The 24,626-nt window shown below is 40.4% G+C and overlaps 1 protein-coding gene across 4 annotated transcripts in view; it reads right to left on the bottom strand.

Moving 5' to 3' along the window:
• NAT1 (N-acetyltransferase 1) overlaps positions 1 to 21,573 on the bottom strand; it is a 65,414-nt gene extending 43,841 nt beyond the window's left edge. For 3 of the 4 annotated variants that reach the window (XM_071694985.1, XM_071694988.1, XM_071694989.1), the window contains exons 1-8: positions 21,526 to 21,573; positions 16,620 to 16,730; positions 14,331 to 14,439; positions 8,923 to 9,033; positions 6,901 to 7,041; positions 5,460 to 5,648; positions 3,907 to 4,017; positions 1,928 to 2,089 (exon numbers count right to left, since the gene is read on the bottom strand). In XM_071694985.1, coding sequence (XP_071551086.1) covers positions 1,928 to 2,089; positions 3,907 to 4,017; positions 5,460 to 5,648; positions 6,901 to 7,002 — 564 coding nt within the window. In that variant the 5' untranslated portion in view covers positions 7,003 to 7,041; positions 8,923 to 9,033; positions 14,331 to 14,439; positions 16,620 to 16,730; positions 21,526 to 21,573. Of the gene's footprint in view, positions 1 to 1,927; positions 2,090 to 3,906; positions 4,018 to 5,459; positions 5,649 to 6,900; positions 7,042 to 8,922; positions 9,034 to 14,330; positions 14,440 to 16,619; positions 16,731 to 21,446; positions 21,503 to 21,525 lie in introns of those variants that run through there. The other variant, XM_071694986.1, reaches the window with a different exon arrangement.
• Between the last annotated feature and the right edge of the window lie 3,053 nt (positions 21,574 to 24,626).

Below are 24,626 nucleotides of genomic sequence, written 5' to 3'. Positions count from 1 at the left end.
GCACCTAAAAAAAAATCCTATTCCTTGCATGCCTCTCACCCTCCTGTTTGTCCAGGTCCCGATCGCTCAAACTTTTTTCACTCCATCCTTCCACCCATTTTTTCTCTCTGAGATAATGTTCTCTCCTTCCACAAATTTTCTGTTGCTCCTAGGACCTTAGCCCCCTACCTCAACTGGGGATAAGAGAGAAAGAACACTTCCAACGTATTCCCTGCATGTCGTAGAAGGCAACTAAAAAGGGAGACAGGAGGAGGCTGGGAAATCCTCCCCCTTCAGTTTTTTAATTTTCCATATGAAGGAACAGAGAAAGGGGTAAAGTGAGGATATTCCCTCTAAGGATCAGTCCTCTGTTCTTAACACTACCTTGCTAATGGGCAAAATGGTAAATATGTATGTGTGTATATATATATATATATATATATATATATATATATATATATATATTTTTTTTTTTTTATACTTTGTCGCTGTCTCCCGTGTTTGCGAGGTAGCGCAGGAAACAGACGAAAGAAATGGCCCAACCCCCCCATACACATGTATATACATACGTCCACACACGCAAATGTACATACCTACACAGCTTTCCATGGTTTACCCCAGACGCTTCACATGCCTTGATTCAATCCACTGACAGCACGTCAACCCCGGTATGCCACATCGCTCCAATTCACTCTATTCCTTGCCCTCCTTTCACCCTCCTGCATGTTCAGGCCCCGATCACACAAAATCTTTTTCACTCCATCTTTCCACCTCCAATTTGGTCTCCCTCTTCTCCTCGTTCCCTCCACCTCCGACACATATATCCTCTTGGTCAATCTTTCCTCACTCATTCTCTCCATGTGCCCAAACCACTTCAAAACACCCTCTTCTGCTCTCTCAACCACGCTCTTTTTATTTCCACACATCTCTCTTACCCTTACGTTACTCACTCGATCAAACCACCTCACACCACACATTGTCCTCAAACATCTCATTTCCAGCACATCCATCCTCCTGCGCACAACTCTATCCATAGCCCACGCCTCGCAACCATACAACATTGTTGGAACCACTATTCCTTCAAACATACCCATTTTTGCTTTCCGAGATAATGTTCTCGACTTCCACACATTCTTCAAAGCCCCCAGAATTTTCGCCCCCTCCCCCACCCTATGATCCACTTCCGCTTCCATGGTTACTTCCGCTGCCAGATCCACTCCCAGATATCTAAAACACTTCACTTCCTCCAGTTTTTCTCCATACTTGCTTGCCTTGATCCATTCCTAACTCTACCCCACCCAAAAGGAAACAGCATTGCTGCCTCCCACTTCAGCAAAGTAACGAGAGGAAAATGGACAAAAAAGTCTAGCCATCATGTGTAAAGCACTGAAATCACACCTCCCTATCCACATCCAGGCCCTACAGACCTTTCAATGGCATACCCCAGACTCTTCACATGCCCTGGTTCTGTCCACTACCAGCACGTCGATGCCAGTATACCACATCTTTTCAATTCACTCTATTCCTTGCACGCCTCTCACCCACCTCTACGTTCAGGCCCTGATTGCTCAAAATCTTTTTCATTCCATCCTTCCACCTCTAATTTGATCTCCCGCTTCTTCCCTCCACCTCTGACACATATATATCCTGTTTGTCCATCTTTCTCACTCATTCTTCCCATAAAGTCCAAATCATTTCAACACACCCTCTTCTGCTCTCTCAACCACACTCCTTTTATTGCCACATATCTCTCTTACTCTTTCATTACCTACATGATCAAACCACCTCACACCACATATTGTCCTCAAACATTTCATTTCCAAAACATCCACCATCCTCTGTACGTACAACCCCATCTACACCCCATGACTCACAACCATATAACATTATTGGAACTACTATTCCTTCAAACATGAGCATATCTTCAGACCCGAGGTAGTTTACTTGCCTGACGAATAGTGCGTGGTCCATCCACCTGGGCAACCTTGCGAGGGACCCAGTTTGCAGCACGCAAATCCAGCACATCCTGCAGCATAAAGCGGATCCGAGACAGGAGTTCCACATTGCTGCTTAGCTGGTACATGCGCTCAAAGTACTGGTCCATTAATGGCTGCTTAGAAGATACAAGATAAGTCCATAAAAATTCAGCACACATGGATTTTTCATATTTAGTCATATTTGGTAAGGTTATTTAATGTATGTATGACTCATGGTGAGGTGCCTGAGGATTGGCGGAATGCGTGCATAGTGCCATTGTACAAAGGCAAAGGGGATAAGAGTGAGTGCTCAAATTACAGAGGTATAAGTTTGTTGAGTATTCCTGGCAAATTATATGGGAGGGTACTGATTGAGAGGGTGAAGGCATGTACAGAGCATCAGATTGGGGAAGAGCAGTGTGGTTTCAGAAGTGGTAGAGGATGTGTGGATCAGGTGTTTGCTTTGAAGAATGTATGTGAGAAATACTTAGAAAAGCAAATGGATTTGTATGTAGCATTTATGGATCTGGAGAAGGCATATGATAGAGAGTTGATAGAGATGCTCTGTGGAAGGTATTAAGAATATATGGTGTGGGAGGCAAGTTGTTAGAAGCAGTGAAAAGTTTTTATCGAGGATGTAAGGCATGTTTTGAAATGGTTTGGTCACATGGAGAGAGTGAGTGAAGAAAGATTGACAAAGAGGATATATGTCAGAGGTGGAGGGAACGAGGAGAAGTGGAAGACCAAATTGGAGGTGGAAGGATGGAGTGAAAAAGATTTTGGGTCTGAACATACTGGAGGGTGAATGGCATGCAAGGAACAGAGTGAATTGGAATGATGTGGTCTACCGGGGTCAACATGCTGTCAATGGATTGAACCAGGGCATACAAAGCATCTTGGGTAAACCATGGAAAGTTTTGTGGGGCCTGGATATGGAAAGGGAACTGTGGTTTCAGTGCATTAAACATGACAGCTAGAGACTGAGTGTGAATGAATGTGGCCTTGTTGTCTTTTCCTAGCAATACATTGCGTGCACGCGGAAGGAGGGGGGTGCCATTTCATGTGTGGCGGGGTGGCAACAGTAATGAATATAGGCAGCAAGTATGAATTATGTACATGTGCACATGTCTCTGTATGTATATATATGTATATGTTGAAATGTATAGGTATGTATATGTGCGTGTGTAGACATGTATGTATATGCATGAGTATGTGGGTGGGTTGCGCCTTTCTTTCGTCTGTTTCCTTGCGCTACCTCGCTAACGCGGGAGACAGCGACAAAGTATAATAAATATAAATATTTTTTTATTACATTTTGTTGCTGTCTCCCACGTTAGTGAGGTAGCGCAAGGAAACTGACAAAAGAATAGCCCAACTCACCCACATACATATGTATATACATATATATCCATACACACACACACACATATACATACCTATACATTTCAACATAAACATACATATGCATATATACATATGTACATATTCATACATGCTACCTTCATCCACTCCTGTTGCCACTCTGCTACACATGAAATGGCACCCCCCCTTCCCCTGTGCACTACGAGGTAGCGCTAAGAAAAGACAACAAAGGCCACATTCATTCCCACTCAAGTCTCTAGCTGTCATGTGTAATGCACCGAAACCACAGCTCCCTTTCCACACCTAGGCCCCACAAAACTTTCCATTGTTTATCCCAGATGCTTCACATACCTTGGTTCAATCCATTGACAGCACTTCGACCCAGTACACCACATCATTCCAATTCACTCTATTCCTTGCACACCTTTCACCCTCCAGTACGTTCACACTCCGATCCCTCAAAATCTTTCTCACTCCATCCTTCCACCTGTACATAACTGCCATTTCCCACAACAGAGAGGTAGCGCCAAGAAATGGTTTTAATTCAAAACCAACACAACTGTTTATTAAACGAAATGTCAAAACTTGCCTTGGCCTTGGGCTTGTCCAGCACCTTTCCACAAGTCCTCATTATCTGGCACAGACACTCCAAATCCTCAGCCAAGTCAGCCACTGGTCGACGCCTGCGTTTCTCCAACAGCTGTATATTACAATTTGTTAACTCATACACTGGACTTTAAAAAATCTGTTAAGCCAAAAATAAAATTCATGATGTCTACATAAAGCTAAAGGAAAATGTACTTTTAAATACTGCAAGCATACAAAAAACATTTTACAAAAATACATATTCAATATTTGATAGAGATGCTCTGTGGAAGGTATTAAGAATATATGGTGTGGGAGGCAAGTTGTTAGAAGCAGTGAAAAGTTTTTATCGAGGATGTAAGGCATGTGTACGTGTAGGAAGAGAGGAAAGTGATTGGTTCTCAGTGAATGTAGGTTTGCCGCAGGGGTGTGTGATGTCTCCATGGTTGTTTAATTTGTTTATGGATGGGGTTGTTAGGGAGGTGAATGCAAGAGTTTTGGAAAGAGGGGCAAGTATGAAGTCTGTTGGGGATGAGAGAGCTTGGGAAGTGAGTCAGTTGCTGTTCGCTGATGATACAGCGCTGGTGGCTGATTCATGTGAGAAACTGCAGAAGCTGGTGACTGACTTTGGTAAAGTGTGTGAAAGAAGAAAGTTAAGAGTAAATGTGAATAAGAGCAAGGTTATTAGGTACAGAAGGGTTGAGGGTCAAGTCAATTGGGAGGCGAGTTTGAATGGAGAAAAACTGGAGGAAGTGAAGTGTTTTAGATATCTGGGAGTGGATCTGGCAGCGGATGGAACCATGGAAGCGGAAGTGGATCATAGGGTGGGGGAGGGGGCGAAAATTCTGGGAGCCTTGAAGAATGTGTGGAAGTCGAGAACATTGTCTCGGAAAGCAAAAATGGATATGTTTGAAGGAATAGTGGTTCCAACAATGTTGTATGGTTGCGAGGCGTGGGCTATGGATAGAGTTGTGCGCAGGAGGATGGATGTGCTGGAAATGAGATGTTTGAGGACAATGTGTGGTGTGAGGTGGTTTGATCGAGTAAGTAACATAAGGGTAAGAGAGATGTGTGGAAATAAAAAGAGCGTGGTTGAGAGAGCAGAAGAGGGTGTTTTGAAATGGTTTGGGCACATGGAGAGAATGAGTGAGGAAAGATTGACCAAGAGAATATATGTGTCGGAGGTGGAGGGAACGAGGAGAAGAGGGAGACCCAATTGGAGGTGGAAAGATGGAGTGAAAAAGATTTTGTGTGATCGGGGCCTGAACATGCAGGAGGGTGAAAGGAGGGCAAGGAATAGAGTGAATTGGAGCGATGTGGTATACCGGGGTTGACGTGCTGTCAGTGGATTGAATCAAGGCATGTGAAGCGTCTGGGGTAAACCATGGAAAGTTGTGTAGGTATGTATATTTGCGTGTGTGGACGTATGTATATACATGTGTATGGGGGTGGGTTGGGCCATTTCTTTCGTCTGTTTCCTTGCGCTACCTCGCAAACGCGGGAGACAGCGACAAAAAAAAAAAAAAAAAAAAAAAAAAAAAAAAAAAAAAAAATTACCTGTTGGATGCAGCGATGGAGGATGGACTCGTGGATAATCTCCAATTTGCCCAGTTCACCAATGAAGCGAAGGTTGCCAACCATTTTACGTTTTGCTGCTGCACGTTCCTCCTCTTGTTCTGGGGACAGAACTGCCCCCTCTGATCCGTCCCATGCCTCAGAGGCACGCCGACGACGTTCAAATTCATCCTAAAATTAAGTGTATGCAAATCATAACATATACTGGCAAACCTGATACACAATAATGTCAGAAATAGCCAAAGATCACAAAAAACCTTATGCTACAAGCAGTTTTCAACATTTTCAATTAGGATGTCATCTGAACGTATGCAGAATACATGAATGATAAAATGAACACTCATTCATTCCTTACTGAATGAGGCAGATACAAAGAAAAACTGCAAAACCAAGATATTCTTTTTCATCCCCGTTCATCATTACTCAAAAAGAAAATATTTTGTATCGTACAATGCATCAAAACTAGAAACTCTATCTTCAGCCAAGCCCTACAGAACTTGTACATTCCCCCAACCACTTCGTTCCTTAGGCTCTGCCCAATGACAGCACGTTGTTCCCTTAATCCCAGGTCACTCCAGTTCACTCTAACCACTGCACCCTTCATACCCTCCTACTTGTTCATGTCCAGAACACTTAAACTATCTTTTACCTAATCTATGTATCTATATCTCTGATGCCTGTTCCAATTGAAATTCCCTCAAAGGGGTGGCCACGGCAACAGTCTCCATAACTTAAGAACTCCAGAGTGTCGCTTCTTAGCCTTTGGTGCCTAACCCTTAAAAGGCCACTGGCAGAGGGCAAGTCCAGCGCAGTGTTTACTCCATCCCTCCATATCCTCCGTGATTTTCCCCATTTTCTTTAATACCTCCACTTCTAACACATATACCCTCTTTAGTTATCCTTTTCACATGTCCAAACAAATAAACTCTGGTACCTTTATAAAAGTTCCAAACAAACCCTAAATCCTCCAAAAACATTTTTAGATTTAGAACACCTCAAAGTCCTTTGCAGTTAATCTTGTAACTTTTCAAAGCACATAAGTACTACTAACATTTTCTCTATAATTTCATCAGCTGCTAAAACAAACAGTATGCTATGAAGGACCATAAGCAACTCCAATGACTTAAGAATTTTTTTCAATCTATTTAAAACAAGTTTCTTACAAAATAAGCTTCGAAACTAAATATCAAACGGCATAAATAATCATATAAGAACTGCTATGGGATGAATATTCATTCATACTAACCAAACCAATTATTCTGCAAGTATCAAATAAGAATATATACTTGCACAAAACTTATATTTTCACTTAAAACAGAATGTGCAAATACCACTTATGAATATTTGAGGACCCTTGCTGCACTAAAGGCCTTTATCATATAATAATAAAGTAAGTCCACTCTAAAAAGGTGCTGCTACTCACCTGGCACTTGTTCAAAAGAAGGCGGTTAAAAGTACAAGGTCCGTCAGGTGGATCAAAGTTTGGAGCCTCTTCTGACAGCCGTTTGCACAGCTGTGCATACATAGAACAATATTTCGGTTCATCAAGGGCCTTTTCGAAGATCTGGAGAACAAAATAGGAATGCAAACCTGAATATCCAATGATAATTTAGGGGGGTAAGTTTGAATGGAGAAAAACTGGAGGAAGTAAAGTGTTTTAGATATCTGGGAGTGGATCTGGCAGCGGATGGAACCATGACAGCGGAAGTGAATCATAGGGTGGGGGAGGGGGCGAAAATCCTGGGAGCCTTGAAGAATGTGTGGAAGTCGAGAACATTATCTCGGAAAGCAAAAATGGGTATGTTTGAAGGAATAGTGGTTCCAACAATTTTGTATGGTTGCCAGGCGTGGACTATGGATAGAGTTGTGCGCAGGAGGGTGGATGTGCTGGAATAGAGATGTTTGAGGACAATGTGTGGTGTGAGGTGGTTTGATCGAGTAAGTAATGTAAGGATAAGAGAGATGTGTGGAAATAAAAAGAGCGTGGTTGAGAGAGCAGAAGAGGGTGTTTTGAAATGGTTTGGGCACATGGTGAGAATGAGTGAGGAAAGATTGACAAAGAGGATATATGTGTCGGAGGTGGAGGGAACGAGGAGAAGTGGAAGACCAAATTGGAGGTGGAAAGATGGAGTGAAAAAGATTTTGAGTGATCGGGGCCTGAACATGCAGGAGGGTGAAAGGCGGGCAAGGAATAGAGTGAATTGGATCGATGTGGTATACCGGGGTTGACATGCTGTCAGTGGATTGAATCAGGGCATGTGAAGCGTCTGGGGTAAACCATGGAAAGTTGTGTGGGGCCTGGATGTGGAAAGGGAGCTGGGGTTTCGGGCATTATTGCATGACATCCAGAGACTGAGTGTGAATGAATGGGGCCTTTGTTGTCTTTTCCTAGCTCTACCTCGCACACGAGGGGGGAGGGGGATGGTATTCCATGTGTGGCGAAGTGGTGATGGAAATGGATAAAGGCAGACAGTGTGAATTGTGTGCATGGGTATATATGTGTGTCTGTGTGTGTATATATATATATGTGTACATTGAGATGTATAGGTATGTATATTTGCGTGTGTGGACGTGTATGTATATACATGTGTATGGGGGTGGGTTGGGCCATTTCTTTCGTCTGTTTCCTTGCGCTACCTCGCAAACGCAGGAGACAGCAACAGAGCAAAATAATAATAATAATAATGTATACATTGAAATGTATAGGTATGTATATGTGCGTGTGTGGATGTGTATATATATACATGTGTATGTGAGTGGGTTGGGCCATTCTTTTGACTGTTTCCTTAAGCTATTTCGCTAATGTGGGAGACAGTGACACAGTATAATAAAAAAAAAGATTTAAGGATACCAGGAAAAGTATATGCAAGAGTGCTAAGAGAAAGATGGAAATGACTGAATTGGGAATAAGTGAGGAGCATGGAATTTTAGAAAGGGCAGGGATCAGATTTTTGAGGTGAGAATGACAGGAAAAACATCTAGGAAAAGGTGAGAAGCTGTATGCAGCTTTTATGGATCTGAAGAAAGCATATGATTTGGTGTGGAAGGAAATGAAAAGGGAATCAACTGTGGAGTGGGGTACTGGATGAAACAATACTTTGAGGTGGCATGGGCATGAGGAAAGATTATAAGATGGGGAGTTTACAAGGAGAGTGTACGATAGTATCATTAAAGGGGATGGTGTGAGAAGACCACCTGTGATATAGGGAAACAGAATGGAAGAGTACCGAAGGGAGAGAAGTGGTGGAAACATGCAAGGAATGGACTGGAATATGTAAAGACTATTTTGCCCTGGTCACCCTCATGATGGGAGTTTCCTAATGGAAGAGACCAGGAATCAGAGATATAAACAGGTTGGGTTATGATTATCAACAATGTTTAAATAATTCCATTATCAAATACACATTTATGTACAATGAAGTATGGATATACAGTTCATACTTACCAACAAAATGACCCCTTTGAGAATTGTGGTGGAATCAAGGCCTACATTTAGGATGTCATTGCTTAGCTTATTGAACTTCTCAGGGGTGAGTTTGTTGAGAACTCCTCGAACCTGCAATCCAGTAATTCTCTATTAGCAGAGATTTCCATGAGCTTCATAAAATTGCTTTTATTAATTTATTTTTCATACTTGACAGCCACTTCCCACATAAGTGAAGTAGTGCCACAAACACGAAAGAAAGGCTACATGCACTCACATTCATTCTCTCTGTCATGTACTATGTACCAAAACCAAAGCCCCTTATACACATACTCTTATATGGTTTCTCCTGGCTGCTTCACATGCCCTGGTTCAATGGTCTATCTACAGCAAATCAACCCTTGTATACCACATCATTCTTTTATTTATTTTATTTATTTTGCTTTGTCACTGTCTCCCGCGTTAGCGAGGTAGCACAAGGAAACAGACGAAAGAATGGCCCAACCCACCCACATGCACATGTATATACATACACATCCACACACACAAATATACATACCTATACATCTCAATGTACACATATATATACACACACAGAAATATACATATATACACATGTACACAATTCATACTGTCTGCCTTTATTCATTCCTATCGCCACCCTGCCACACATGGAATAACAACCCCCTCCCCTCTCATGTGTGCAAAGTAGTGCTAGGAAAAGACAACAAAGGCCACATTCGTTCACACTCAGTCTCTAGCTGTCATGTAATAATGCACCGAAACCACAGCTCCCTTTCCACATCCAGGCCCCACAGAACTTTCCACGAATGCCTTTCACCCTTTGGTATGTCCAGGCCCCAATTGCTCAAAATCTGACACCATTCTTCCATCTCAAATTTGTTTCCCCCTTCTCAATCATTATCAATCATAATCTCTTCATTACATTCTTCCATATCATATTTGTTTTCCCCTTCTCAATCATTATCAATCATAATCTCTTCATTACATATTCTAACATAAGATTAAGAAAATCTGAGCAATGGTAGCTCATGACATGCATGGTTTATCTACTGACGTTTATGAACAAGTTCTGCATCAACATATCACTCCTAAATACAAGCTACAAGCTAGAGAAAAATCCAATCCCAAGAATTATGTACTCAAAGGATAAAAAAGGTGCAAAAATCCTACAGAAATAAAGTAATGAACTAAGTAAAATCATGTTTTAGTATCTTTCATAATCTTGTTCTTTTTCTGTAAACCAACCACACTTGCATGGTTTTTATGGTTCTTGGAAAAATGACAGAATTTGGAATGTAATCAAAAATTATCAGAAGGCTCATAAATAACCACTGAACAACATTGTAAATTTGTAAAGGAAAAACATGAGTACACAGCATATAGCATTAAACTATAACATCAAAAAGTAACTTAATCCATTCTTTCAAAAAAATTTATGAAGGCAAGAGCAGAATGCATTCCATCTAAACACTTCCTGCTCTCATTTTGCAATACAAGTATTACTTCATTGTGTATCAACTTTCACATTCCCTGAAGATAGGGGAGAAAGAATACTTCCCACGCATTCCCCACGCTTTGTAGAAGGCAACTAAGGGGACAGGAGCGGTGGGCTAGAAACCCTCCCCTCTTTGTACTTTAACTTTCTAAAAGGGGAAACAGAAGGAGTCATGAGAGTAGTGCTCATCCTCCTTGAAGGCTCAGATTGGGGTGTCTAAATGTGTGGACGTAACCAAGATGGGAAAAACAGAGAGATGGGTAGTATGTTTGAGGAAAGGAATGTCGATGTTTTGGCTCTGAGTGAAATGAAACTCAAGAGTAAAGGGGAAGAGTGGTTTAAAAATGTCTTGGGAGTAAAGTCAGGGGTTGGTGAGAGGACAAGAGCAAAGGAAGGAGTAGCACTACTCCTGAAGCAGGAGTTGTGGGAGTATGTGATAGAGTGTAAGAAAGTAAACTCTTAGACTGATATGGGTAAAACTGAAAGTGGATGGAGAGAGATGGGCGATTATTGGTGCCTATGCACTCGAGCATGAGAAAAAAGATCACAAGAGGCAAGTGTTTTGGGAGCAGCTGAATAAGTGTGTTAGTAGCTTTGATGCACAAGACCAGGTTATAGTGATGGATGATTTGAATGCAAAGGTGAGTAATGTGGCAGTTGAGGGTATAATTGGTGTACATGAGGTGTTCAGTGCTGTAAATGGAAATGGTGAGGAGCTTGTAGATTTGTGTGCTGAAAAAGTCCTGGTGAGTGGGAATACCTAGTTAAAAAGAGATATACACATAAGTATACGTATGTAAGTAGGAGAGATGGTCAGAGAGCATTATTGGATTACATGTTAATCGATAGGTGCGTGAAAGAGAGACATCTGAATGTTAATGTGCTGAGAGGGGCAACTGGAGGGATGTCTGATCATTATCTTTTGGCGAAGGTGAAGAAAGAATATGTAGAGATTTTCAGATAAGAAGAGAGAATGTTGGGGTGAAGAGTGGTGAGAGTAAGTGAGCTGGGAAAGGAGACTTGTGTAAGGAAGTACCAGGAGAGATCGAGTGCAGAATGGAAAAAGGTGAGAGCAAATGATGTAAGGGGAGTAGGGAAGGAATAAGATGTTTTTAAGGGAGCAATGATGGCTTGCACAAAAGATGCCTGTGGCATGAGAAAGGTGGGTGGTGGGCAGATTAGAAAGAGTAGTGAGTGGTGGGATGAAGAAGCAAGATTGTTAGTGAAAGAAGGGAGAGCCATTTGGATGATCTGTGCAAGGAGGTAGTGTGAATGACTGGGAGATGTATAAAAGAAAGAGGAAAGAGGTCAAGAAAAAGGTACAAGAGGTGATAAGGAGGGCAAATGAGAGTTGGGCTGAAAGTACCATTAAATTTTTGGGAGAATAAAAAGATATTTTGGAAGGAGGTAAATAAAGTGCGTAAGACAAAGAGAACAAATGGGAACATTGGTGAAGGGGGCAAATGGGGAGGTAATAACAAGTAGTAGTGAAGTGAGAGGGATATGGAGTGAGTATTTTGAAGGCTTGTTGAATGGGTTTGATGATAAGAGTGGCAGATATAGGGTGTTTTGGTCGAAGTGGTGTGTGAAGTGAGAGGGTTAGGGAGAATGATTTGGTAAACATAGAAGAGGTAGTGAAAGCTTTGCGGAAGATGAAAGCTGGCAAGACAGCACGTTTAGACGGTATTGCAGTGGAATTCATTAAAAAAAAAAAGGGGGGTGACTGTGTTGTTAACTGGTTGGTAAGGATATTCAATGTATGTATGGTTCATGGTGAAGTGCCTGAGGATTGGCAGAATGCATGCATAGTGCAACTGTGCAAAGGCAAAGGGGATAAGGGTGAGTGTTCTAATTACAGAGGTATAAGTTTGTTGAGTATTCCTGGGAAAGTATATGGAAGGGTATTGATTGAGAGGGTGAAGGCATGTACAGAGCATCAGACTGGGGAGGAGCAGTGTGGTTTGAGAAGTGTTAGAGGACGTGTAAATCAGGTGTTTTCTTTGAAAATGTATGCAAGATATACTTAGAAAAATAGATGGATTTGTATGTAGCATTTATGGCTCTGGAGAATGAATATGATAGAGTTGATAAAGATCCTCTGTGGAAGGTATTAAGAGTATATGGTGTGGGACATAAGTTGCTAGAAGCAGTGAAACATTTTTATCAAGGATGTAAGGCATGTGTACGAGTAGGTAGAGAGGAAAGTGATTTGTTCCCAGTGAATGCCGGTTTGCGGCAGGGATGCGTGATGTCTCCATGGTTGTTTAATTTGTTTATGGATGGGGTTGTTAAGGAGGTGAATGCAAAAGTTTTGGAGAGAGGGGCAAGTATGCAGTCGGTTGTGGATGTGAGGGCCTGGGAAGTGCCTGGGAAGTGCCTGGGAAGTGAATCAGTTGTTTGCTGATGATACAGCGCTGGTGACTGATTCAGGTGAGAAACTGCAGAAGTTGGTGGCTGAGTTTGATAAAGTGTGTGAAAGAAGAAAGTTAAGAGTAAATGGGAATAAGAGCAAGGATATTAGGTTCAGTAGGGTTGAGGGACAATTAAATTGGGAGGTAAGTTTGAATGGAGAAAAACTGGAGGAGTGAAGTGTTTTAGATATCGGCGAGTGGATTCGGCAGCGGATGGAACCATGGAAGCTGAAGCGAGTCACAGGGTGGGGAGAGGGCCAAGGTTCTGGGAGCATTGAAGAATGTGGGAAAGGCAAGAACGTTATCTCAGAAAACAAAAATGGATATGTTTGAAGGAATAGTGGTTCCAACAATGTTATATGGTTGTGAGGTATGGGCTTTAGATAGGGTTGTGCAGAGGAGGGTAGATGTGTTGGAAATGAGATGTTTGAGGACAACATGTGGTGTGAGATGGTTTGATTGAGTTAGTAATGAAAAGAGAGATGTGAGAAGTGGAAGGATTGAGTAGAAGTGGGAGACCAAATTGGAGGTGGAAAGTTGGAGTGAAAAAGATTTTGAGAGATCGGGGCCTGAACATACAGGAGGGTGAAAGGGGCAAGGAATAGAGTGAATAGGAATGATGTGGTATACCAGGGTTGACATGCTGTCAACGGATTGAGCCAGGGCATGTGAAGTGTCTGCGGTAAACCAGGGAAAGTTTTGTGATGCCTGGATGGGGAAAGGAAGCTGTGGTTTCAGTGCATTATACACGACAGCTAGAGACTGTGAACAAATGTCGCCTTTGTTGTCCTTTCCTAGCGCTACCTTGCGCACATGCGTGGAGGAAGGGGTTGTCATTTCATGTGTGACGGGGTGGCGAGGGGAATGAAAAAAGGCAGCAAGTATAAATTACGTACATGTCTACATAAGTATATGTCTGTGTATGTATATGTACATATGCACTGAAATGTATAGGTATGTATATGAGCGTGTGTGGATGTGTATGTATATACATGTGTATGTGGATGGGTTGGGCCATTCTTTCATCTGTTTCCTTGCACTACCTCGCTAACGCGGGAGACCGCGACAAAGCAAAATAATAAATAAAATAAAATACATACATATATATATATATATATATATATATATATATATATATATATATATATATATTTTTCTCATACTATTTGCCATTTCCCGCGTTAGCGAGGTAGCGTTAAGAACAGAGAACTGGGCCTTAGAGAGAATATCCTCACCTGACCCCCTTCTCTGTTCCTTCTTTTGGGAAAAAAAAAAAAAAAAAAAGAAAGGGGAGTATTTCCAGCCACCCGCTCCCTCCCCTTTTAGTCGCCTTCTACGACACGCAGGGAATACGTGGGAAGTATTCTTTCTCCCCTATCCCTAGGGATCCTAGAAAGAAAAAATATATATATAATATATATATATATATATATATACACACACACACACACACACAAGTAAAAACACAAAGAAAACAAAACTAAATTTTTGGCAGTTACCTTCCGGAATGTGAGGTCATATTTGTTGTCTGGGGTAAGTGCATCTCGTCTCAAGCTAGAAGGAGGGATCCATCGCCTTTTGCTACTGGACAGGGAACGCACGTCGTCCCTAGACAAGAAAGAATTATGCAAGTCTATACTCTCAAAATTTCAAAGAGATGTTTTAATTACTGTTTTACAGAATATGACAATCACTTATCTTGCAACTTTGCCACTGGCAATTATTCTAAAATAATATTACAAATTTCTATCACTGAAAGTAAGAGCAACCTCGTAACATGATAACCCTTTCACCATGTAATGGAATTTCTAAATGTCTTATGTAAACCATGGTGAAGAAAAACTTAAGTAAATTTCCCCAAGGCTAACAACCCAATTCTGGTTTCAATCGCATATTTCCGGCATGGAAACTTATAAAAACTGTGAAATTCAATTTCAAATACAGTCAGTAACAAGAGTACCATATCCAAGTGTCAAAATTTGAGGGAAACAGTTGTTTAATATATAAAGTTGCTCTAAACTATGCATAATGTACAAAATCATCGATATACTTTATTGAAAACACATCACAAAACCCTACAAAACATGTTTAATCTTACATTTCCATCTCTACCAATTTACTAAATCTTTATCAAACACCATATAAACAGTTTTAAGCAAAAAATTTTTAGATGCAGGAAATTATGTGTATACATATCTATGACATGTCAATGGACTAAACCAGAGCATGTGAAGCGTCTAGGGTAAACAATGGAAAGTTCTGTGGGCTCTGGTTATGGTGCATTACACATAACAGCTAGGGAATGGATGTGAGCGGATGTGGCCTTTCTTTGTCCATTTCTGGCGCTACCTCACTAACGTAAAGAACAGATATCAAGTATGAAAGAAAAAAAATGCCATGTTGCAAACTGTTTGTACACAAAAATCTCCATAGACTATCATAAACAGCAACAAGTCAAATAAATGGGACAAGTGAATGAGGTAGGTAGTAACTGGCAGGCAGCCAATGACCAGTGAGGCATATTACCAGTAATACCCACCTGGGTAATGATGGCTGCATAGTGAGCCAACACTTTTGTGGTTGTCAACCTGAACACCTATGATCCAGGTAGCTATCTTTTCTTTATGCCTCACCCACACATGGACTACTGGCATTCTGTCCACAAACATACAATCTCTCCTTGTCATACATAATACTTGACAATTACATCGAACAGCTCATTTGTAACTAGATTTTCCTGTGGTGAGCACTATGCATGCACTAGTCCTGCCTTTTAAAGGGCAAAATGGTAAGGGCATTAGGTAGAAGTATTTTACGTAGGAACATTAGGCAGGAGATTAGGTAAAAGACAGTAGGAACATTAGGTAAGCGCCTCTGTAAATACTGTGCTAGAGTTGCCCTTTGCCAGTGGCCTAAGGGTGTGACACAAAAGGTTATGAAGTGGCACTGGAGTTCACTAGCTATATATATCATGGTTCACAGTTATCAAGTTGCATATACCAACTAAAGAAGAAATCTAGTTTTTTGCTTTTCCAATTCCATCAAATAAGTCTTGTTCATCTGAACAATATGTCTAGTGCATCAAGTGATCAGGAAGTAGGAAGAAATGTTTGAACTGTTGGCAAATATATTCACATTTGGCAGCTACAAAATTACACAATTATACTGGGATAATAAGTTCTTATTTGTCAACTACAATATGAAAGAATGAAAAACTAATCCCTATCACATGATGTATGGAAAGAGCAACTGTTTCTAGTAAAAAGCCAATTGAAAATTTGCAAAACATCCGTCCCTACCAAGTACAGTGGAAGTGAAATATACTATACCATCTTCCTCTACCTGTTCTAGTTCCTTTTCACTAACTTTCTTGAAATAATGAACATATGCTCCCCATTCCACTCACCATGTATTTCATTCACATACTACCATGTCAAACTGTTGATCTTTCAATCATGGGACCCAAAATGTTTGTCAGTTTAAGAAATTCAATTAATATTTTCATTCAATAACATTTTGGATCAGCATCCCAACATTTTGCAAAGAAATAACATAAAGGCACTAAAGGATTTATCAACTGAATTTTCTTATGATTCTAACCATATCCAGAGGTACTCCTGATGGCTAAAAATGCAGGATACACAGATCAAGGTCTGGACCAAATTCCACCATTTGGACAAGCAGGAACTTTCTACTAAAGAGCATTTGTGCCCAACTTTAAAATCTGATGTGAAATTGACCATGACAAATACAAGCATAATGTTAAATCTTAAATTGTTTTTACCAACCTTCCTCCCACGGAGCGAGAAGCACCCCCCTGGCTCCTCTGCCCGTCCGTTGTTGCTCGTTGGTAACCCACCCTGCTAAAAAATGGTACTCTTCAGGGAATATGGGAGCTCCTGAAAGAAAAACAAAGTAATTCAGTTAAAGGGAATCTATTTTCATAACTCGGTTATTGAATTAATGAAAGAACAATAATTATATATTCTTATCAATACTTACCTATTTCTGTCATCAAAAAACACTTAAACTTGTCTTCCTTATAAAACCCACAGGACCAAAATCTATCAAAGAGTGAGTGTTACCCAGGGCTTTTCTAAAGGTTCTTGCAGCACAAGGCTGTTCTATTTCCAGAAGCAGGGAATTGTAGACTCCTTCAGAGTGAAAAGTTCTTTGACAAGACCATGCTCCCAATGATGCAGCCTCACCAAAGATAACTTTTCACACCTGGAATAACCTCTTGCAGTTGGAGCCTAGTCACACCAAACATTTCATATGTATAGCTATCTAGATTTCTCTAGCTGCTTTGCACAGGAAACTGTTAATCTAATAACATTAAAATCGCACTTTCCACAACTATTACCATAGATAACCAGCAAATACAACAGAGATACTTTCTCTAAGGGTAAGCAAATTCATTATAAATGTTAACAATCTTCACCTTTGCCATATTCCCATTCACAAGAGGTACACTTAAAAAAAATCTCTCAATTCTGGTATCAAACTAAAAAACCATCTTCGAAAGTAGGAAAAAGCTACCAAGTAACTACCCTAAACAAAGCTAATTTATCAACACAGTCAACTTGAAAATGCTGTGCAGGGACATCTACCCAATCCCAGAAGCAAGAGCAACATTTTACTTTCCTTGTTCATTTTCAGTTACGCACAGCATACAAGTAGCAACAAATACATTAAAGCTCATACATTACAGAAGCAACAATCTATGACCTTCAGCTGTATAAGAATAAATGAGCAGTCCACATGTCAAATCCCAAGGTCTGATTTTTTAACTTATGGTAAGACTTATCAGGTTTTGAAAATCGTGCCCCATACAGTACTTGTTAAACTAAGGGCCAACTAAGATTATCCTACTTCCTGTCAGACTATCAAACAACCTATTAAGCAGCTTAAAAAAAAAAAAATTAACATAGTAGCCCCCACATCTGGTACCTATCAGTTTACTTCCTATGACTGAAAAACAAAAATGCATTATATCTTTACATCAACTACATAACCAAACTTTCCCTAACAAGAGAAAATCATTCCCACTACATGTAACTATCAAACAAGGTTATCTTTTGTTTTTAATGAACACTACATAATTCAGGCATGCAATTGCACCCATATAACTAGTAACTGAAATAACACATGGCCAAGATCGAAATCTATGCTTGAGGCAGCACAGCAGCAAGTCTGCACACCAAAAACTGGATTTTCTGTTAAAGAAAACCTACTTGGAATAAAAATCTGGATTTTCTCTGTTAAAGAAAACCTACTAGGAATAAAAATCAACTAAGAATTCTATTGTCTTGGAAATTCAAAATTTTACTTTCATTTCGATGGTCCAAGTATTGAGAGGACTGCTAAATGTTTGCAGGCAATATAAAACTAAATGCTCTTAGAAGTGTCAACTACTATTTGTATAAAAAAAAGTACATTTCAATAACATGCTCTTTCTGTTTTTATGATGTCCATGACAAATAAAATCCCAAAACAATTTATGGTAAAACTAACATTTTACACATTATCAGCGAGCGTCAAGGAAGCTCTCACAGCTTAATTTCGAGTTCATTATATATTATGATCTAATATTCATGTCTTCTAACCTTTACAGCACACAAAGAACAATTTTTAGCTTAAAGAATCAAAATTCAATGAAACAAATCTATACACTCTACTCTGTCTAAGACACCAAAATCATGCTAACAGATAATCCCAAAACAACTTGAGTTTAAACTGTGACCATATTTTACACAATATTGGTGAGCTTAATGTTAAGGAGCTTTACAGCTTAAGAGTTCATTTTGTAATATGATCTAACATTCAGCCAGTGATGTTCCTCAGAGGTCAGTCTTGGGACCGATCTTCTTCGTTATATGAATTAACGATTTGGATATTTGGTTATGGGAATAACCAGAGACTTCAATAAATTTGCCGAGACAAAAATAGGGACCATAATGGTCTCTGATGAAAATTCAGTGAATTTGCAGAGGGACTTAAATAGATTATCAGAATGGTGTACATGGAAAATGGAATTCAACATAGATAAATGCAAAACACTTATTGTGGGTAAAGAAAGGAACACTGATAAACTGGACAATACTACTTCTGGTAAAACAGAATGAGAGAGATTTTGGGGTACTGGTGAGCAAGGACCCATAGACATGAACACTGATAACGCCAAAATGTATTATGTATTGAATGTACTAAAGTGTGTTAATAAGTCTAATAGGATGTTAGGGTTCATCAATACAACTGCTTGCAATAAAACTCCTAGAGCATTATTGTAACTTTATTCTTGTGATGGTGATACCACATTTGAATTATGCAGTACAGTTTTGGACTTTATACCATGTAGCTGATATAGATTGTTTAGAGTGCAAAAGCAATTGACAAAAATGATCCCTGGAATGAGAAACCTCACGTAAGAAAGGTTAAAAAGACTGAATTTACTCTAACTTAAGAGGAGGAGGGCAAAAGGGGATATGATTGAAGTCTTTACTGGGTGAAGGGCATTAATAAAGGTAACATGAAAAAAGTTCTTAAGAATGGCACCACTGGAGAGAACTACAATAATGAATCTAAATTAGAAAAAAAATAGATTCAGGTCAGATGTGGGCAAATATTGATTTGGGAATAGGGAAGTAGATCTATGGAATAAGTTGCCAAGCACAGTAGTGAAAGCTAGGTCTTTAAGGAATTTCAAATGAAGGATGGATGTGTTTATGGGTTCAGGAGGTTGGTCGTAGGGTGAAGACTCAGGACCTAGCACTGGCCAATAGACCTCTTGCAAGTGTCCTCACTTCTTATGTTTTTATTCATGTCTCCTACCATTTAAAACACTTTTTTTTGTTGGGGGGTGGGGGGGGACGTTGCCGCAGAGGCTTCAGCCATCAATCAATGCAGACAAAGAACAATGTTTAGCTTAACTGAATGAACCAAAACCAAAGATACATAAATACATACACTCGCCTAGTCTGCCAGAGTTATAAGACCCAAAATCTGAATTTACTTCAGTTGACCCCACATATTTCCTGATCTCTGTCCTCACAACATCTGATTCATAATCAAAGTATAAAATAATATCAAATCAGGCAGTCTTATGTTCCTAATACAATACTATGCAAGTATATTCCAAAAGTAACTTCATAGTACCCTTCACAGGAATTCTATATACTCTTGCTGTGCAACAGCTTTGTAAGGTGGTGGTGATTACCCTAAATTCTGCTAGTATAGGGAAAGTAAATCAACCCACACAATATGACAAAATACATTGCTAAAAACTTGTGGAACCTGAACCTTCAGAAGTGTTTCAACATTCATATATACACTACCCCAATCAACAAGAGAACAAAAACGATCATGCAACACTTCCCTCAGTGGATAAGGCAGCAGAGTAACATGCCACCACCCTAAGTAGGCGAGGCAGTAGGGGAACATACCACATCCCTCAGTGGATGAGGTAGTGGGGGAATATTACATACCACTTGTTCCAGTGTATGAGTTAGTACAAAAAACATACCACGTTCCTCAGTGGATGAGGCAGAGGGGGAATATACATCACTAAGTGGATGAGGCAGTATGGGAACATTACATACGACTTCCCAGTAGATGAATATGTATAGGAACTTTAGACTTCCCTAAGTGGATGAGACATTACATACCACTTCCCTCAGTGAGAGGCAGTATGACATTACATACCACTTCCCTCAGTGGAAAACAGTATGGGAATATTAAATACCATTTCCCTCAGTGGAAAAGACAGAATGGGATCGAACATAGCATTGGGATCCCTTATTATAAGGTGAGGCAGCAGGGAAACAACATACTGCTTCCATCAAAGAGAATTAGTGGGCAGGGACCATAACACCAATTCCCTCAGTAACTGAGGAGGTAGTGGGTTAAAAAGCATTTTCATCTAGTCTGGGATCCAAGGAACTATGGCCAGGTCTAGGCCTTCCTGTTGGCGTTTGCTGTGTTGATTGGAATTGGAAGCACTTGTTTATTTACAAGAGACCATATTTTAAGCATTCTTAACCCTGCCAACAGCAAGAATTCTCCTATATATCTGGGAAATGCGCGGGCAACAGCCAAGATAAAAGATAAACAAAACGACAGAGAACGACCGTCAACGTGAGAAAATAAGGGGAAAAAATGGCTGCCTTCCCGACTATACACCTGTTACTCACATCCCTTCCATTTACCTGCCTGAAATCGCCCAGGGGTTACCTAATATTTGCAGTGCCACCACACCCCGGGGCAAGAGTTGATACTGACAGAAATGAAGCAGGAATTGACCTACGGGTCGGCCAGAGGTGATGGCTGCCATCTCCGTCTTCGTCTCCTCTTAAGACAAAGCCTGAGGTCTCCCGTGGCACTCTAAGAATATAAAAAGCTGGACTGATTCAAGTTTCTACCAGTATGGACAGCCATGTGACAAAAAAACTGGGATTGGCTTGATCAGAAAACCGCATATGAACCGTAGTCCCTTTAAACGGATTGACCATTACGGATGGGGAACGACGCAACATCTTTGGCGATCAATATTCCGCCTGATTGGCGATTTTAATTCAAAAAAACTTGTAGATCGTAAGCAACACTCAATAACAACTTACCTGGTACCTAGTTGCAGCACTAGAATACTAAACACACTCACAAAGTCGGAAAATTGAGAAGAGCAGCAAGTAAACTCACCGAAAGGAGGGTTGGTTTGGTGGGCTTTCGCAATCTGGAACTCTCTTCGCCTGTTTAGAACACACGAGATAACTCTTTTAAATTAATTATGGTCTACATTTATCTCCTTTCTGGTAAACTTAGTTACCATTTTAATAAACAAGATAAAATAATGATAATTTAAGTATTTTTGGAAATATCTATATGATTAGTTTGACACGAATGAAGCAATTTACCAACATAAGAATTATTACTGGAACGCTTCCTGAGAGATGACGTCATGCTGTCTGCTGTCATGGCCGCTTCTCGGCAACTGTTAGAGACTCTGAGAAATAAATCGATGAGTAAACACAGGGAAGACCACTCATGACACCACCTACATATCGCGAAATTGTAGTAATTATGTATTGTTACTTTTTGTGAGAAATTAACTGTTTAGAGTTTACGTATCTGTTGAAGCAGTTTTCTTTTGTTCTTAAAGTTCTTTTGCAAATTATATAATTTTCATATTTGATTACATAGATTTAATCGTTTTGGGTAGCTAAGAATACAACCTTGTAACAAATTATGATATTATGTCTACATATTATATACACCTAAGTCTGCTATAATTCTCAGGTAAATGTAAGTACATGTAACTCGTTTCTGGGAATATTGCCTCATGGTAGAGCGCTATCGAAGAAAAGAAAACGAGACCTGGGCTATCTCGCAATGTAGGTTGAAGAGAACAACCATTCGTTGCGTGAAAATCACATTATTAATGACAAAGCTCTGGTTCTGGTGAAACTTGGCATCCAAGACTTCCTGTGTAGTGTAGCGGAAGTATGGAGGTCGCGGCCACAGCTGCACTCCACAAGCGCCTACCCACCCACGTCTGCCCCCATTCCCTCAAGTCCACAAGGACACGGACCGTCCATCATGAACACATCCTGCGTCTCACCTCACGACGTGTTCGCTGCTCAGAGAATGACGTAAAACCCTCAAGCATTCAAAACACGTTGAACCAACGACTGTTAAAACACTCTCAAATATAGTACATCCCACTCTATAGTAACATTTCTAAAATAGTGTTGTGAAGCATCATGGTACACCTCCATGTACAGTAACACTGTTGCATACAGTACAATGGTGTGAAACATCAAGGGACACCCCACTAGATAATAAGACTTTCCGCAATACAGTGGTGTGAAACATTATGGTACACTCCATTTTATAGGAAATTCTTTTTATTGATTAGTGTTGTGAAGCATCAGGGTACACCTCACTATATAGCAACACTTTCTTAAGTACAGTGGTTTAAAGAATCAGGGTACACTCCACTGCATGGTAACACTTTCTTAAGTACAGTGGTGTGAAGCTTCAAGAGACACTGCACTTGGCTCCAGTCATTTTTGACCGTTGTCCTGGTAAGGCTTACGGGACACAGGCTCCTCGGGTGTTTACGGTCGGAAATACCAGGAATTGACGACGTGTCGGTGGGAACTGGAGGCATCACCACCATCTTCCCCCAACTCTCTCTCTCTCTCTCTTAACACAGAGGTATATATATATATATATATATATATATATATATATATATATATATGTATATATATATATATATATATATATATATATATATATATATATATACATATATATATATATATATCTTTGTTTTCATATTCGCCATTTCCCGCGTTAGCGAGGCAGCGTTAAGGACTGAGTCAGAGGAAAAAATACAGTAGAAGGCAATGTTGGGGAGGGTGGAGGGGACGGGTGTTAAGTCATTGGAGGAAGGTTTTAGGAAGACATCTGAAGTACTAATGTGTGAACCATGTGGCTGAGACGTTATAACTAAGATCATATATTCATTAGATAAGGAACTATATGAGTTATTCCACTGTGTGAATTATCATGAAACATGTAGTGATGGAGACATTCTCAACCCCTTCAAAACGTGACCTGCTTACTGGCCAATCGGCCTTACGTCAACTATTTGTTCTAAAAGTTCTCTGCCTCTCTCAGGTGACCTCGTTAAGCTCAGTCAACCTACTGACCCCAGTTCCAAGGCGACAGCTCACACGAATGATGATATACGTACATGAGCATGATACATGTGTGCAGATCATCACAGGAGAACAGGAACGTCCACACGTCTTAGCTGAGAATGTGTATGTGAGCTAAGAATGTGTAGGTTCAGTGTGGCTATGTATCTTAGCTGACAATGTGTATCTTAGTTTGGAATGTGTATTTTAGATGAGAATGCGTATGTTGGGTGGAATAGCTGCAAATGTTTATGTTCCCTGGGAATTTGTATGTTAGCTGAGGATGCGTATGTTAGTTGGAAATGTGTATGTTAGCTGGGAATGTGCATGTTTAGTGGGATTGTGTACGTTAGCTGAGAATATGTATGATAGCTAGAAAAGTGTATGTCAAATAGGAATGTGTATCATGATTGGGATTGTGTATATTTGCTGGGAACACTGTGAATTTTAGCTGATAATGATGGCTAGCTGGGATTGTGTATAACAGGAATGTGTATGTCAGCTGGGAATGGAGTTCAAGGTAAGATTCTCTGAGCCAATAACTGTGTCAAGACTTTAACTATATTTGAGTGTCAGTCTGTAGGGGACCAGCTGTTGTTGTTGTTAATGATGGTGATGCCTAAGGAGGGCGTCAGGAGCCACGACCACCAGCAGGAGGCGGTGAGGAACCTTGAGTGAGAAACGTTTGGATAATTGATAATATCACCAGGAGTGTGGCCAGGGAGGTCGCTGCTGGCAACCAAACCACAAGTGAAGGAACAATACAGTGTACACCACTTGGACGGTGTGAGCTACTACTGCCTAGGACGGAGGGATAAGAACGTGTGTACCTGCCATCACTAGTGGCATGTGAACCACACCGCCAAGGGAGGACTACCTAGGTGGACACGAGAAAAACACAGACATTATTCATCCATGAGAAGACTGAAGACACATCCAACACTACACATCAGGCACCACACACACATCCAACACTACACATCAGGCACCACACACACATCCAACACTACACATCAGGCACCACACACACATCCAACACTACACATCAGGCACCACACACATCCAACACTACACATCAGGCACCACACACATCCA

Source organism: Panulirus ornatus, chromosome 57 (assembly GCF_036320965.1).
Source record: "Panulirus ornatus isolate Po-2019 chromosome 57, ASM3632096v1, whole genome shotgun sequence".
Lineage (NCBI taxonomy): Eukaryota > Metazoa > Arthropoda > Malacostraca > Decapoda > Palinuridae > Panulirus > Panulirus ornatus.
Note: the sequence above shows the minus strand (reverse complement) of the source record. Positions and strands in the feature narration are given on the sequence as shown.